At 39.7% G+C, this 16701-nt stretch overlaps 1 protein-coding gene across 1 annotated transcript; it reads right to left on the reverse strand.

Annotated features, from left to right (window-relative positions):
* Positions 1-1649: 1649 nt before the first annotated feature.
* FGF4 (fibroblast growth factor 4) lies at positions 1650-15309 on the reverse strand. The gene is made up of 3 exons (XM_058161474.1): positions 14329-15309; positions 10264-10367; positions 1650-3518 (listed from the first exon to the last, which is right to left on the reverse strand). The coding sequence occupies exons 1-3, from the start codon at positions 14636-14638 to the stop codon at positions 3342-3344; spliced, it is 591 nt and encodes a 196-aa protein (XP_058017457.1). The 5' UTR covers positions 14639-15309; the 3' UTR covers positions 1650-3341.
* Positions 15310-16701: the final 1392 nt, after the last annotated feature.

The raw sequence follows: 16701 nt of genomic DNA on the forward strand, positions 1-16701 counted from the left end.
GTGAGGTGAGGGAAAAGTTGTGCTAAAAGTAATTCCATTGAAATAAATAAAAGTAGGTGAAGGATTGTGGTCTAAAGTAGCCCTACCCAAATGAAATCATTGAGTTCATTTCTAAATCTGCATGGCAGATAATCTGCCAGCATAGCAGCAAAATAATAAATTGGTGAATCTGATCTCCAGATAGCTGAGTAGTTATCCTAAATAACTCCAGTGCCTCATTTTGGGGTAAGCTCTTACCAATATCTGCCTTCAGCTCCCATTATGGTTTTGAGAGCTGTCTTCTACAACGTGACAAAGGCAATGTTTCCAAGATATCTGTCAGATGAAGCCTGTGATTAGCTCTCAACGCCCTACTTCCATTAAAAGAAACCATTAAACATTGCCTAAGAGTTGCCCTCCTTTTTTGCTCACCCTTTCCATCCCCCCTCCAATCATCCTTCTTAAACCTGCTGGTTCATTCTTTGCTTTAAAGACATGGTTTACATTCACAAAATATATAAAGAAAACTATAAGGTTACTGGATGAGCATATAGTGCTGCAGCCTGACAGCTGTCCGCAAATATTTTCACCATGATTATCCTTACTAAAAGTAAATCACGGGGTAAAGATAGCACAAACGTGACAAGGCTCAAATTGGATGTAACCAACACTATCTGGAATTCTTTTGGCTACATATGGAAAAAAAGTGGGGGGATTGGGATGCCCCCCCCAACCTCCCACACTGGAATTATAAGCAGGGTAGGGAGAAAAAATGAACGCCCCTCCCCTGCTGATCTCGTAAGGAAATTGGCTTACAGAATAATTGAGTGAGGTAGATATTAAAGGAACATTATTTCAGGAAATGAAATGAGAAAACTACAGCCTATAAACATTTTACAGTATAAATGTTTAATTGAAGTCAATACGATTACTTCAGAGTGAACTGCTATTGGGACATGCTTAGCCGGAACCCTTATGGCAGAGGCATGACTAGTGGGACAGGACTTCTACCATAGACAAGCACCTATTTTGCAGTCCATGGTTGAAACCACTGAATTACATGATGGGATTATCCACTTAAAAAAAAAAAACCAGGTCGATTAAAACCCCCAATAGGTTTAACTTTTTTCCCCCCCATATTTAAAAAGCAACCTCCATTTTTTAAAAGGCTAAATAGTTTATTCCGCTGCAAACCTCAGTAGCCTCACATGTGCTTAATCGGCCCCCAGCCCCAGTTGGAAAAAGATGACCTTCAACTGGTGAAGTGATTCTGAACTGCAGAATGGCATCATAAGCTGGTTTCCGATATTTTGCAGCATTTATGGAAACCATTTTCAAAAGGACTGGCTAACCTGTTTTTAAAGGACCAGAATACTTTGCCCATTGTTCATTCACTGCAATGCATGAAGCAGGAACTTTGGCTTGTTCCTATCTGAGAAAAACTCATGAGAACGTGAGAGTTCCTGGTTCAACATGCACCCCTTAAAAAAGGGGTTGGAAACATAGATGAAACCACCTAGTTCAGTGATGGCTAACCTTTTCTGGACCGAGTACCCAAAGCGCGCACCCGAACCCCCAAAATGCAATGTGCGTGCGGCCCCCCCCCGTGCATGCGCCCCACCCCCACGCATCTGCATGCACCCCCCCATGCCCCCCCACATGCACGGCAGAGACCCAAAGACCAGCTGAACAGGCGTGCGCGCATGCGCAGCGGAGCTCAACTGGGGTGATGGTTCTTGTGCCATCGGAGACGGCGCTGCGTGCAAAACTCTGGCCATAGGTTCATCATCACAGACCTAGTTTGTTAATCAGCTCATTGAAAGGAAGAGCTAAATATGCTCATTTGAACAGCACTTCTTTAAAAAACAGTGGCTTACAACTATGTGGAAATCTGGCCTGAAAGAGAGAGATTTTCAAGTGTTACTAAAGCCATGCAGTTGGTAATTCTTGATTTATGACCAGCAACCATTCAAAGTTCTAACGGCAAAGTGATTTACAACTAGTTCTTGACTTTTTGAACATTGTAGCATCCCTACAGTCATGCGATCGTAATTCAGGTACTTGACAACCAACATGCATTTACAGCAGTTGAAGCATCCTGGGGTCTTGTGACTATCAGTTGTGACTTTCCCAGCTGCCTTCCGTCAAGCAAAATCAGTGAGAGAAACTGGATTCACTTAATGTGTGATTTACTTAATGACTGTGGCCAAAAAAAAAAAAAAGGTTGTAAAATCAGATGCAGTCATATGATGGCTCACTTAATGATTGGAAGTTCTAACAATGGAAGTCCTAGTGCCAACTGCCAGACTACCTGTAATATCATTCCATTTAAAAGATGGTTTGTGGTCTTTAACATAAAGGTTCTTCATTGTAACCTATTCCAAAATGTGAACGGCTGAAAGAAGAAAAAGACCACGCTGTACCTAAGTCGAACAATGAGTAAAAATATCCGAATGTTGCTTTTTACTATTCACACGGCAATCCTCATTCTCACAATGCTGAGAATTTAAGTCTGGAACTTGAAAAGGGTCTACCTGGAGTGCAATTCACTATGAACTCCTGCCATGCAACCTCCAGAGATTTTCAATGGGGTTTACTCCTACTTTGCCTGGTGGGTTCTGCTCTACAGGCCCCAGAGGGATTGAAGGCAAGAAAGTTCAGAGTTCAACTGTAGCAGAGCTAAAAAGAGCATTGCAGGGCGTACATCAATGCTGCAGTTTCTGTAGCAGAAGTAAATTGACACCATTTCTATGAACTAACCACGCTGCACAAAAGGAGGTCAGAGATGCTGTACGTTCCTATAAGCTGGCATCACAACTGAGGAAGATTTGTTGAGCCTCTTTTGTAAAGACTAAAATGTTTGCTGGCAGTCATAACTGGTTAAAAACAATGTTTTGGTTTTTTAAAAAAAAACACAATTTAATGTCCACTAACAAACATTGTACAATGCACAGAACAGTGCAAAGCATATAGGAATCAGATTTCACATTTAAAAAGTCATAATAGCAGCACACCTGTGATAACTTACCCCAAAACAAAGATAAGATTAAATAAACCACAATGCAAGAGTCTTCCACTGTTACACTGTGTAATGAATAGCTTAGGTTGGAGGTTTGGTTTTGTAGAAGGTTCTTTCTTTCATTTCTTTTCTTTTAGGAATTTTTTTTTAAAAAAATGATCAGAACTATAAATAACTTTCTGGCAATATATACAGACATCAATAATTTAAATATGTTACATCTACTCTTGCATAAAACTCTCAAAGAAAAGTGCACCATAGATTTCGCCCGCTCCCTCTTCCATTCTCGCAATTGGGCCTTGCCTTTTCCTTCTGCCCTGAGGTAGCTCTGAAGGGATAGTTCTCAAATCCTGGGAAGAAAATGTGTCACTGTCATGGTGGGAGACACTTTGTTGCCTTTCTTGGTTCTTCCATTTTTGCTCAGGGCCATGTACATCCCAGGATAGATCTGGGACTCATAGGCATTGTAGTTGTTCGGCAGCAGAATCTCTTTGAATTTACACTCATCACCAAAATGGCTCTGAAATGAGAGTGGAGAAGGAAGGGAAGAGGATAGTGAGAGGCAGGGAGAAGTCAGATATAAAAAAATGTCTTTGTGTACATATACAAGGAAAATACACCTGGGCACTTGCCTTCTTTTTTGTTCTCTTTTCAATTTTATCATACAACTCTAACTTCATAAAGTCGTTCTGATGATCTTATCCCATCCTAGTTCCTTCCAGTTTACAGTCTATAATTTTCATCTTCCCAGAAAATGTAATCCAACAGTTATGAAAGACATTGAATTGGAGAAGGCTGAGGTAGACAAAAACTACAATCAACATTTACCAGTCCATCTGAGGACTTCATTCAATGGAAAAATTGAATTTCAATGATGGAATATTTGCCAAAAAGACCATAGTGAAATCTTGGTATCATTAATAGGTGAAGGAAAGATCTTGTCTAGTCAAGAAAAGCAATAGTGCCCTAGGTTGGTCAATCATCAGATTTGGTAATTTGATCTATGGAAACTTCCTACGTAGATGATGATATATGAATGGTTCCATTCATTTGTTTCTCTAAAATTATCACTGTTCACAATTTTCACAAGAATCTCACTTTTATCTTTCTAAATACACCCGGGTATTTATCATGCAAGATTTTATCTTTTTCCCAGAAATATACTTTTCTAATTATGCAGGTCAGTCCCCAACAGAAATAGATGTCTGCTTTACTCAAATTATGATTAGCTGGGTCATTGAATATTAGTTTCATCTTTGTTCATTCCTATACAGATTTCATATTTAAAAAATGTATATACTGCCCAAGCATATTCACAAAAATGCATATTGAAGTTGGTATAAATTTAAATTTTCCTTTTTAAATGCAACCTTCTTACATTTTGTTTCAACCAGGACCTACATTTTAGTATTTGAAAAAAAAAAATGAGTGCAGAGAAATAATTACTGTATATTTCAAATAACACAACAGCAGTAGGCACAGATTATGTCAATTCTCATCAAAATTCACAAAGATCAATTGCTCAAACATACAGCTAGTCCTCAACTTATAACAGTACATTTAATGAACAAAGTTACAACTGTACTGAAAAAAGTGACTTATGACCATTTTTCACACTTACAGTTGTTGCAGTATCCCTATGATCATGTGGTCAAAATTCAGACGCTTGGCAACTGATTCATATTTATGACGGTTGCGGTATCCTGGGATCATGTGGTCAGTTTTTGCAACCTTCTGCCAAGCAAAGTCCATGAAGAAGCCAGATTCACTTAATAACCATGTTACTAACTTAACAATTGTTAGAAATTCATTTAACAACTGTGGCAAGGTTGTAAAATGGGGCAAAATACATTTAACAACTATTCCACTTAGCAACAGAAATTTTGGACTCAATTGTGATCATAATTAAGGACTGCATGTACTTATCTTCCTGCCTGTTCCTTGATCTGGAATAATAATAAGAGAAGTCCAAAACTGTTTACTTAAGCCAGATTCAGCACTACATCTTCCTCTATACTGGTTAAACTCTTGGGATTAACAGCAGCATTATTTTTTTGAACCAGAATTTCCCAGCCAAATTTTATGCTTGTCTAGAGTGATCACATTCCACGCATGGCAAGGCCTCAGATTGAGAAGACTCTCCTAAAACCTTGAAGCAGCCCAATAACACACTGCAATACGTTCCCCCCCACCAATTATTATCCCCCCTTTTATTTCTGATTGTGGATAAACCGTTCACATCATATTCTGAATAACATTTCAAAATAGTTTTATGAATGGATTTCCCAGGTTTCAGGGCCTAAATTTGGCTGAATCCCAATACATGTACAGTACACCTTTATTACCTGCTCAAGGCAACCTAATCTGTACACACCCTATAGCTTCTCTCTCTTTTTCCCCTTCATCTCCCCTTCTGTCAATTTGATTTGCTTTAAAAAAATCCTTGGTAATTTTTAAAATTGGCATGTACCTGAAGCTCACAGTAATATGATAAGATGTAATGTAGAATGAAAATAAAAGCTCAAAGACAAATACATTGAAAACACTTTTTATTAATTGAGATTACATACATTCAATTAAAAATTTAAAACATATAACGTCTATGGAATCTGCTCTACAAAGATCAGGATAAGTAAGCCCATGCCTCTTTTAGGATAGACCCATCCATCTTTTAGGATAGGATTCCCCTCCCCTCTTTTAAAACTAAACTCAGAGAATTGACTGTTTTAAGAGTGTAGATGCATATACTTTTCTCTACAAGGGAAAGTCTCCGCTTACACAGAGAGCAGTAAAGCCCTCAGATATTTCCAAGCATGGAAAATCTTCAGGCAGCTGCCTTAAAAATGAAGGGGGAGGGACACATCTTTATGTTATATTAAGGATGATTTGAAGAAGACAAGATACCTTTCCACCAAGTGCTACATTTTCTCCAAGAAAATTATGGGGAGCTACTTGCTGAAGCCAAAAGTTCTTTTTTCTCTCATTTAAAAATATAATTTTATTTTTTAATTATAAAACAGGACTAAACATTAATAGAAACTAAAATTAAGTAAGAAGGAAAAAACAAATGAAAGAAAAAAGGAAGTGCAAAAAAGTAGAAGAAAAAATAGAAAAGAAACCAAAAAGATATTTAAAAAGTCGTTTCCAATGAGTTGTAACTACAATTGTACAGTTACCTCTTTCTCTAAAGTCATACCATGACATTTTACTTTCTGTAATCTAGAGTTACCTCTTACTCTAAAATTACAGCATTATGTTTTACTTTCTATAATCAATCTAGTAAATAATCAAAACCATAGATCGTAAGTTCATTTTTTGTTTTATGCTATAATCTATAAGGAGTTTCCAGATACCAATAAACATAGATATTGCCTTCAAATGGGTCAATTTGGCCATTTTAGCAAATTCTTTCAGCTTCACTAACTAGTCTCTTTCCACTTATAACTGTATGACTGTAACTTTGTGCTGGTAATCCTTATGATTTATATTGATATATTGACCATCATTTGTGTTGTAAGTGTTGTACCTTGATGAAGGTATCTTTTCTTTTATGTACACTGAGAGCATATGCACCAAGACAAATTCCTTGTGTGTCCAATCACACTTGGCCAATAAAAAAAAATCTATTCTATTCTATTCTATTCTATTCTATTCTATTCTATTCTATTCTATTCTATTCTATTCTAGTCCTAACATGGCAGTATTACCAAATATTTCCATCAGATTTTTTTTTCTAAATAATTCTCAACGTGCCTCATCTTGCCTTCTTTTTCTGCCTTTTCGCTTTCTTCCACTTTTATCCTCACTCTCCCTCCCTTCTTTTTTCTTCTCCCCCAACAACCTTGCCTTCTCTGCAGAACATTTATTTAATTTTTTTTTTTAAATGAAATAGCATTTGTTTCTAAGAAAAAAGTATCAGTGGAGCTGCGCTCTAGCACTTCAGGAGGAAAGAACCAAATCTTAGAGGACTCAAATAAAAAACGGACAAAAACAAGGGATTTATAAAGTGAACGATTGCTGCCAGAAGATGAAAAATTGTTATATTACCAGTACTTTTCATATATGTCAATGCTGCCTTATATACATGAATAATAAAAGACCATCCTTTTATACAGTACAGAAATTTGCTTATTCTGGCAATATAAAGTAACTATCCATGATTCTTCCATTGCTATATTCCACAAGTAAGCTTTTGGATATGGATGTACCACCAGAAAATTACACAGTTAATGGGGACATTGGAAGGTTTCTGGGTCTAACCCCTGCCCATGGCAGCTATTCTCATATAATCCCAGACAAATGGCCTTGAATCTTTGCTTGAAAACCTGTAATGGTACAGGTTACGACACCTATGACTCCAGGAGGCAGGCTGTCCCACTGCTTAATAACACTTCCCACCAGGAAATTCCTCCATATTCCATGTTTGGCTATATTTTTGTAAAGCTTGTACCCTTGGGTTCTATGGAGAATAAATCCATTTCTCCTATACCTTGCCTGTCAAATATTAAAATATTGCTATGATTTTTCCCTATATTTTTCTCTTCTCCAATTAAATGTATCCATTTCCTTTAACCCTTTTTTCATAGGTTTTAGCCGCCGAGCCCCTTTGCTGTTCCTCTCTGCATTTTCTCCAATTCCTTGGTATTTTGCTTGTATTGTAGTGACTACATCTGAGCGCAATATCTCAGGGGTGGGCATTCATTGGTTCTTTTGGCAGCTGCAACATGCTGCTGGCTCATGTTTAACTTGTGGTCTACCAGGATGATCAGATTCATCTTACCAAGCCAAGTACCACTAGGTTGTTGTTTTTTTACCTGTGCCAGCTGGTTTTCCTGAGTAGAGAAATTACATTTATCATAACTGAACTGCATAATGTTGAATGTTCTTTCCACTGGTGGGTTTCAAATTTTTTTTAACTACCAGTTCTGTGGGTGTGGCTTGGTGGGCGTGGCAGGGAAGGGTTACTGCAAAATCCCCATTTCCACCCGATCAGCTGGGACTCAGGAGGCAGAGAATAGATGAGGGTGGGGCCAGTAAGAGGTGGTATTTACCGGTTCTCCAAACTACTCAAAATTTCCACTACCGGTTCTCCAGAACTGGTCAGAACCTGCTGAAACCCACCTCTGCTTCTTTCCCCATTTACAGAAGAAAACACATTCAAGCAAAGAAAACAGCAATGTTGTTTTAAGAGTCAGGCATGGCAAATCAGTCATAACCACTCACCTACTCTGAAAGAGTCTGATTAATCTTAATATTATTCTGAAAATAATCAAGAGTCAAACAGCTGATTAACTTCTTCATTTTTTATCTATTTTGGACATAAGCTATCCAAGGACAATTAGCAGAGCTACAAGAAGGAATAGTATTATGAGTCTGCTACGCTCTTTCTTTTGCTTCCTATACAAAGGAAACCTAACTCATTGAGTAGCAGGTATGTGCCATTGGTTAATTAGCGTGTTGCAATCCAAAATACCAGAACCAAAAGACTTGACATAGATAACTCCTTTGGCTTGAGGGAGACAGTGTAAGAAAATAAGGCAAAGCATTACAGCAGGGGTGACATGTAAAATTTGTTACTACCGGTTCTGTGGGCGTGGCTTGGGGGGGGTAATGTGACTGGGCGTGGCCAACTTTTATTTATTTTTTTAAACTTTTAAAAGCATTTTTTCGGCTGAAGAAAAAATGCTTTTAAACGTTAATAAAAAAACCTCTGATGATCACGCGGCTCAGCTGGGCATGCGGGGGGGTGGGGGAGGGATTTTTGCTACTGGTTCTCTGAACCACCCGCTGCCATCACTACCGGATCGGGTGATCCGGTCCGAACCGTGAGCATTTCACCCCTGCATTACAGTCTACCACCATTTGAAACTTTCCTTAATCTCATTTTTTTTTATTGCCTGTATTTCAGATTGTTAGTTTGCTTGGAATGCAGTCCAATGACTATTTATACTGAGCCCTAAATACAAGTTATCTACATGACACTGGACAAAGGATTTATCTTTCGATTAACTATTTAAGAAATGATAGGTATATAGAAAATGCAGAAGGAAAATGATCATTGATGGCAAACTGATATAAATAAAGGAAAGGCTATTGTGTCCAAACTCTTAAATTATCTGAATGTACAATGCCTTTTACACCCTTAAGATTTAGTCTCGCTTCCTTTTAGGCAAGTCAGTAAGAAAATACTCTTTCTTTGGCAAAAAATCTCTCCCACTAGCTCACATCAACAGAAAGACTATAATAGAAAGACAGCTGGAAATGACCAAAGGAGGAAAAAAAAGACTTGTGTTATTTTTAGGAACTAAATAGGCAACAAGAATTGAAATGGCTCTCCAACCATTTTTGCTCCAGATTTACAGATTCAAACAAATTCAGTATAGAATAAAAAAAAAATCTAAAGTAAGACCCTCACAACTAAACTGTCCTTTTCTTCCACTAGGCAGTGTGTGAATATATCCATATGTAATAAATCCTTGAGCTTTGTTATAAATTAAACTGCTTTGCTTTTTTGTCACCTAGTGACAGTTTGCTAAATTCCAAAAAGTATGTCTTATAAAGCTTTATGTAGCAAAAAGAAAAAAAAAACACATCCCATCATCCTATTTTTTATCAGTTTGCCATTTTATTACTAGTCCCTCAAAACTTCACCATAAAGTTGTAACTTTAAATTGAAGTTACAAGGGGTGAAAGTATTCTGTTATAAAACACACAAAAAGGAAGCACAATAACCATTCCATTTGTTTTAGAACTACAGCTCTCAAATTTCTGAACCAGCACAGTCAGTGGCAAAGTAGTAGTCCAAGTACAATGGAAGATTGCAGAAAATTACAAGAGTTGAATGTCTCAGAGCAATATGCTATCTTACACTTTGCAAAGCTATGTGTACACAATGTGCAATCCTTTGATTTCCTAAATTAGGTGATTGCAGTACTTGGAAATATATGTGTATATTAAACAGCATTTTCTTGATTATCAGATAATCTGTTTTTTCTGCTACAAATGTAAAAACTTTTTAGTAATAAACTACCTTTTACTTGCTACAGCTGTTTGTAATGTCCACATCTGGGACAATCAGAGGATTATCCTCTTAATGTGCTTAACAAGCACATTTATTTAATCTATCTACTAAAAGCCTGCAATATACTTATTTGTCTTTCTAGTGGTGCCAACTGTGTTCATCAAATAAAAGTACAATCGATATACATTATTTTTAAAAGGTGATTAAAAGTCTTGAGCTGAAAATCTTCATAACTGCTACTTACAGATCCATAGAGTTTGCCTTTGCCATTCATTGCTACAAAAAGTCCACTTTTAACACCAAAAAGGCTAACCACTCCACGTTCCACTGGAGAGATTTCCAGCAAACCTTTAAGAGAAGAAGAATGCATTAGAAACAAACCAGGATATGGGTATAGGATTACATGTAATCATAAATCATTTGAGTAAAGAATATCCTACTAATTCTATTACTCTTTAAGATATATCAGTAGAACCATACCAGTAGGGCTACTCTTGTGGCATGTGGCATGCAACAGCTACTCAAAAGTTCAGGAATATTTATGTGTATCTTGTATTATGGCCTTGTAGACACCTATATTAGGAAGCAAACATCAAACTATTAAGATTCAGAAAACTTTCCCTGAGCTTCAGTTATTCTTGAACAGAAATTGGAAATCTCCAGTTCATGGATTGGACCATCCAGCCCCAACTGCAAGTCCACTCCAAAACCATTGCCAGTCTCACAAATTGTTCTTTCTCACCAATCTTTTCAAAACTTCCCTGCAGAAGATGTTTGGTTGACTCAAATTTAGAATAAATGGTTGAAGTATTGAAAGCTTTGTTTCCCATCAGCTTATTCATAAGGCTTAAGACTTGTTGTGGTTGCTACCCAAGTTGACATCTTGCCATCTTGCCATCTGTAGAAAGTATTTTTTTTTATTCCCCCAATACTGTGGGCATTGGGTGTTAAAGAATGATATACAACTGATGTACAACTAACACTGAAACTTGAGGCTAAATGTCATTTGTGATGGTATAAGCAAGGACTTTACATAATATTGGTTCAGTTCTAGTGAAATTAACAGAACGGAGATAATGATCACTTTTGAATAACCAAACCTTCCAATTTCTTTGTAATTGTCAACCATTTCCTACCCTTTTGTCTTGAGCAGCCCTTCTCACTAACCTGATTCTCAAATTGTACTAACATGGGCAAGTGCATTTTGGTAAGGAGATGGTTGCAATGGGTAGGATAAAGATATGCAGAACTGAGCTACTCGTTTAGCTGGAACCCACATTTTGCTATTTCCATGATATTGCCATTTTGAGGGGAAGAATTTCCAGTTATTCTTTGATTATTAACTAGATTCCACATATTTTATGTTTATATACTACTATATGTGCTTCACAACAATGAGAAACCCTGTCGTTGAATTTTGATATGTGTGCAAAGAAGCAATCTGGAGGCTAGGAAAACCCTGTTATGCATTCCTGTCAGAATTGCCTAATCAGAATTGCCTAATTTAGTGAACCACAACTGGCTGGTTAAAACATGCTGACTTTAAACCATGATTTGCAAAGCACCACTAAGTGGGTATACACATTGCATTGAGACAAAACATACGACGCCTTAACAAAATGAACAAATTTAGCCAACTCATAGTTCCATAGAGAACTAAGACCTATGAACAGACACATTGCAAATGTTATCATTGATTCCCTCCCCCCACCTCCAAAACACACGAGTGATTTGCATTGACTTGAACATGCTATTTTCCATATTCCCACATGACCATATTCCCCTGTGATAACCCATCTCTATACAGAACAGCAGCTAGCCCTGCTCAGGATATGCCCAACATATTGGCTCTACAGCCCCTTGCTTCATTAAAGTTACAGAGCACACAGTCATGAGGTTGGTTGTTACCATGAAAGCTCTCCCTTTGCCAATTAGCTTTTAATGGGGTTTAATTATTCCTGCCTCCTTAATTTTTTAAATAATTAAAAAAAAAAAAGTTTAGTTTTTTTAAACTAAACTTTTTACCGTTGACAACATAAGCACAAAATTGGAAACAGGAAAAGATACCAATAGATGAAGAAGTGATAGGGAAAGTTTTAAAGTGTGCCGAAATGGACAAGTTAACAAAAGAAATGAAAGAGAAATAAGGAACAGATAATTATATAATCTGAATAAATGCTATGAATGGCTTGAGTCCAGAAATAAAGGAAAAAAATAAAGGGGAGTAATTAGAATGTACAGAATGTATTAGAAATGTATAATATGTAAATCATAAATATGTAAGAATCTAGAAAAGTAAAGCTATTAGTATTAGATAATTTAATGTAAATAAAGAAAAGGGGATAAGAAATAAAATAACAAATGAGATATGAGGGGAAAGGTATAAAAGCGAAAGAAGACCACTAAGAAACGCTGTTTAGAAATAGAAAATACTTATATGTTATATATTGTGTGTTTGTCAGACTGCGTATCACATTAAAACAATAAAAAAAATTAAAAAATTTTTTTTTAGCGTTGACATTTTAATTTTTGCAGATTGTCTAGTATTGTGATGCTTTATTGTACACCACTCAGAATCCCTCTTTGAGGGAGATGGACGGGCTCAGAAATGTGATAAACAAATAAATAAACAAAACAACAAAACAACAAACAAACAAATAAATGCCATCTCATTGAACTCCTTAGCATGTTCATTAATAGCTCTTTCAGACCAACTCAGCCAATGGCTTGCCTGCTATTATTTCTTTTTTAGAAGGTGCTGAAAAGTAGCCTTCTCAATCTACTGGTAGCAGTTTCCACATCTGTGGAACTGTAAAGGACTTGTGCTGGCCTTGACTAGTAACAAGGGGTGCTGGAGGCCTGACACTTCTGCTGTGATTGAAGATCTAGCAGAGACTCCCCCCCCCTTCCCACCTCACCCAGCTTAAAATAAGTATGGGACATGTTTTTAGGACACATGAAACGTTTGTCATGGTGCAGTCTTTAACCCCTCCTCTCGGTCCTATTGATTCAGTTGGGTGTTAGTTAGAATTAGAGCTATGGGGCCATGGGGTTAAGTCCTGAACAGATGCTTTTAGACTATCCGAGCTCCTCCGCAGAAGCGGGATGGGACCTTGAATCCCAAATTAACTACTCCGTTAGAACTGTGGCAAAAGCATGGTGGGACTTAAGAGTAGCTGCTCCCCATAACCCTAACCAAAGCTAGGCTGTCATAAGGAAAAACGTCTAATTTTGTTTAGAAAGTCATAAGTCATCCTGCTTTAAATTGACTAGGCTCAGGTCGGAGAGGATTTCTGGGGACCAATTCTTAATTACAAAGGCAGCGTTTCTTGGACTGAATTTGCACAAGGAGCAGCCATTGCAGTCAAATCACCCAAATATAAAACTGGGGAGTTTCACTTCCAAAGATTATGCCACACTCCTTGCCTAACAAAATATAGTCGCTACCCCTCATAGCTCATTCTACTAGTAGTAAGTTGCTACTGTATTCCAAGAACCACCTTACTCGGTTTTCCTGGGCAGCCATGAGGACCAATATTTTTTTTTTCTTTAGAGATTGAAATGGGTTCCTTTGCTTTGATGGCAGCTCTTATTTATTCCGGAGACACCCCGAGATCATCCTTTTGCTCCTTTCAGACCGGATCCCATCCTTCCCCACCCCTAGGAAAATAGCGGGGGAAACGTCACGCAAGACCCCCTCCGGGTTGATCCTCGTCCGTCTGACTTCCGCCGGCTTACCTTGGATAGCTCAAGGCGAGCCAATAACGCGCGCGGGCGAGAAAACGCGCACCTGGCGGTTTCGGCTGTCTCCGAGGGGCGCCTTCCCGTTTCGTCTACCTGGGGGTTCCCCAGTTTAACCCTTTCATTCCCCTGCCGCAGCCGAGGCTGCTTTTCTGGAGGTCCCTCAATCCCTCTGGCTTCGAAGCTCCTTTGGCTTTGACCCTCGACGCTGATTGCCTGGAAGCGGGGAAGGGGAGAGGTTTGGCGCCTTGCCCTGAAAAGGGGGCGCGGGGCTTTCCTCCTTCGCCAGGCGTTGCCACAGAGGACGGACGGGCTCGATCGTTCCGCTCCCCGTGAGCCTTCCGTCCACACCGACCAGAAGAAGTTCACCTTCCCGGTGGGGGGGTGGGCACAGAAGCAACCTACCTAACCCTCGGGCCGTTCACGCGCGCTCCTTTTCCCTGCCTTAGGATCCCACGCAGTTCTGGGATGGGAGTGGGCGCTCGCTGGCTGACTGGCTCTCTTTTTTGGGATGTCTCAGCCGGGCGGATCTAGGTGGGCAGAGGCGGCGGGGCGCAACCTCACTTACTGTATCGGTTCTCGTCGTGGATCCCGTTGATCCGGCTGTCCGGCAGGACCTGGATGTGAAACCCGATGCCGACGTTGCAGTAGAGGCGCCGCAGCCTCTTGATGCCCAGCAGATAGTCCCCGTCCCGGCTGAGCAAATTCCTTTCCCCGGCGGGGAGCCTGGCCATGGAGCGCGAGAAGAGAGTCTCCCAGCGCCACTCCAGGGTGTCGTTGTGCTGCTGGGCGAAGACGGGCATGCAGCGTCCCGCTAGCCAGGGCGACAGCAGTCCCAGGAGCAAGGCTGGCCAGCAGGCCGGACAGGGACCAGTCATCCTGACCGAACGAGGGCGGCACACGTGGTTCCAGGGGAGGCAAGCGGCTAAAAATACACCTCTCCGGCGAAACTCCTGCCCCAGACTTAGATCCCAAGAGCGGGGTGGGCTGGGGGTGGGGGTGGGTGCAGGAAAGACCAACAAGCAAATCTCTCTCTATATATATATGTATATATACTTTATAAATACATTTATATATATACTATATATACGATACACGAAATATATATGTAGATATTTCGTGGGTGGGGGTGAGGGCGGGCGGGCAAGTAACTCAGCACCCCGTGGAACTGGAGAACCGCTGCTTAGATCGCATGGAAGAGGAATCCGGTGCGCAACCGGTGGGGCGGGCTGGCAGCAAAGATCGACTCCGCCGGCAGCTTCTTCTGAACTTGATCTCCGCTTCTGTCAAGTGGGGACCTTCTCGGCGCGCTCCCTCATGGCCCTTCTCCCCCGAAACCACGACGTTTATATATCCAGCGGGCCTTGATACCTATTACATCACCACCTATTGCTGCCTACAAGAGAGTTGAACTGGACGCGAAATGATCACCCCGACATGGTCCATCACAACCAATTGGGTCTTAGAAGTTGTGGGGGGGGGGGAAGGGAGGAGAAAGGAGGAGGGAATATATGTCAACTTAAAAAAAAATACACGAGCCTTCCCTTACGGATAATCGAGAAACTTTCACCTTTCGTGCTCAGGACATGCGACTCTTACTGGGTTTTGTTTTGTTTTTTCCCCTCTTCGGTTTTGCAAGCGTGTGCAAATGCTACCAATTTAACAGACGCACAAACACACATATCAAAGAATGCCCAACACGCCTCTTCCCGTGCATCCTCCTCCTCCTCCCCTCAACAATGTCTCGCTTTGTGGAAAACGCAGGAATTTAAGATTTAGCTGTTTCCAAGAAACATGCTTTAGAGTTTGCAAAGAAAGGGGGGGGAGAGGGAAATCCTTCACGATAGGCCAAAATAGCTAATGCATGAGAGAATGAAGGCGTTTTTTTTAATTTAAAAAATTGTCAAATAAATAAATTAATTAAAAAGGCTAGGTCAAAAATTTGAAAACCAAAATTTCTGGAAGTGCTCTGCGCTCAGACAAACAAAATCTACATCTGAACAGGAGCTTTAACAAATTGGGAAGATGGGAAAGAGGAGAATCCGTCTTTCAATCAAAATGAAACAAGCCAAAAAATGCATTGAGGAATTGTTAATAGTGATAAGGAGTGCCGAATTCTCCAGCGATTCATTGGAATGGGGTCTTAAAGATACTTTTGGTATCTGATAGTTTTAAGTTACCGCAGCGTTTCTAAGAGTATCAGACTGACAGCCCATGGAGAAGCTCTTCTCTGGTTACATATATGCTCCGCGGAGACATTTTTCTGTCTATATGTATGTGTGTGTGTTGTGTGTGTTGTGTGTGTGTGTGTGTGTGTATAAAAAATATCTATACTATTCCTGCTGCAAGAGGCCAAGCCTCTTTTCTCTTCTCTTTGGGAGTTTTTCCTTTACCAGAAAATGAAGAACTTATACCTTCACATATACCTTGCAGCTCATTCTGCCCCTATGGAATTCATCTACAGGATACGAAAAATGTCCATAAGGAACCAATCAATGGATCCTTCAGCATTTTTAATTCTCACTCCTTGAAAACAAAGCAGAGGAAGACATGTAATTCGGTTTACTTGAAAATAAAGCCCTGGGTTGTTGTTTTTTTTATAGCTTATACTTATACCACACAAGACCTCCCCTCCCACCCCCTGCAATTAGCCCTAGTGGGAAGAAAAGAAGCAAAAGAATTCCAGGCCATCTTACAGGGCTGTTGTAAAGAAAACCGACTGAATTCTCTCTGTGCGAAACTACCTCACAAATCTCCTTTCTGTGATAATGGATTTGTTTTCCCAACATTTTGAAATTCATCCAGAAATAAGAGGCGGATGGAAACTTGCCCCGTTGGGCTCATTCCGTAAATTGGTTCATATCCACTTGGCAGCAGAAAAGTTGGAGGAATCAAGCTTTCAAAGTTCCAAAGGCAAAGTCAGACTCAAGAAGAAGAACCT

This window comes from Ahaetulla prasina, chromosome 1 (assembly GCF_028640845.1).
Source record: "Ahaetulla prasina isolate Xishuangbanna chromosome 1, ASM2864084v1, whole genome shotgun sequence".
Taxonomy (NCBI): domain Eukaryota; kingdom Metazoa; phylum Chordata; class Lepidosauria; order Squamata; family Colubridae; genus Ahaetulla; species Ahaetulla prasina.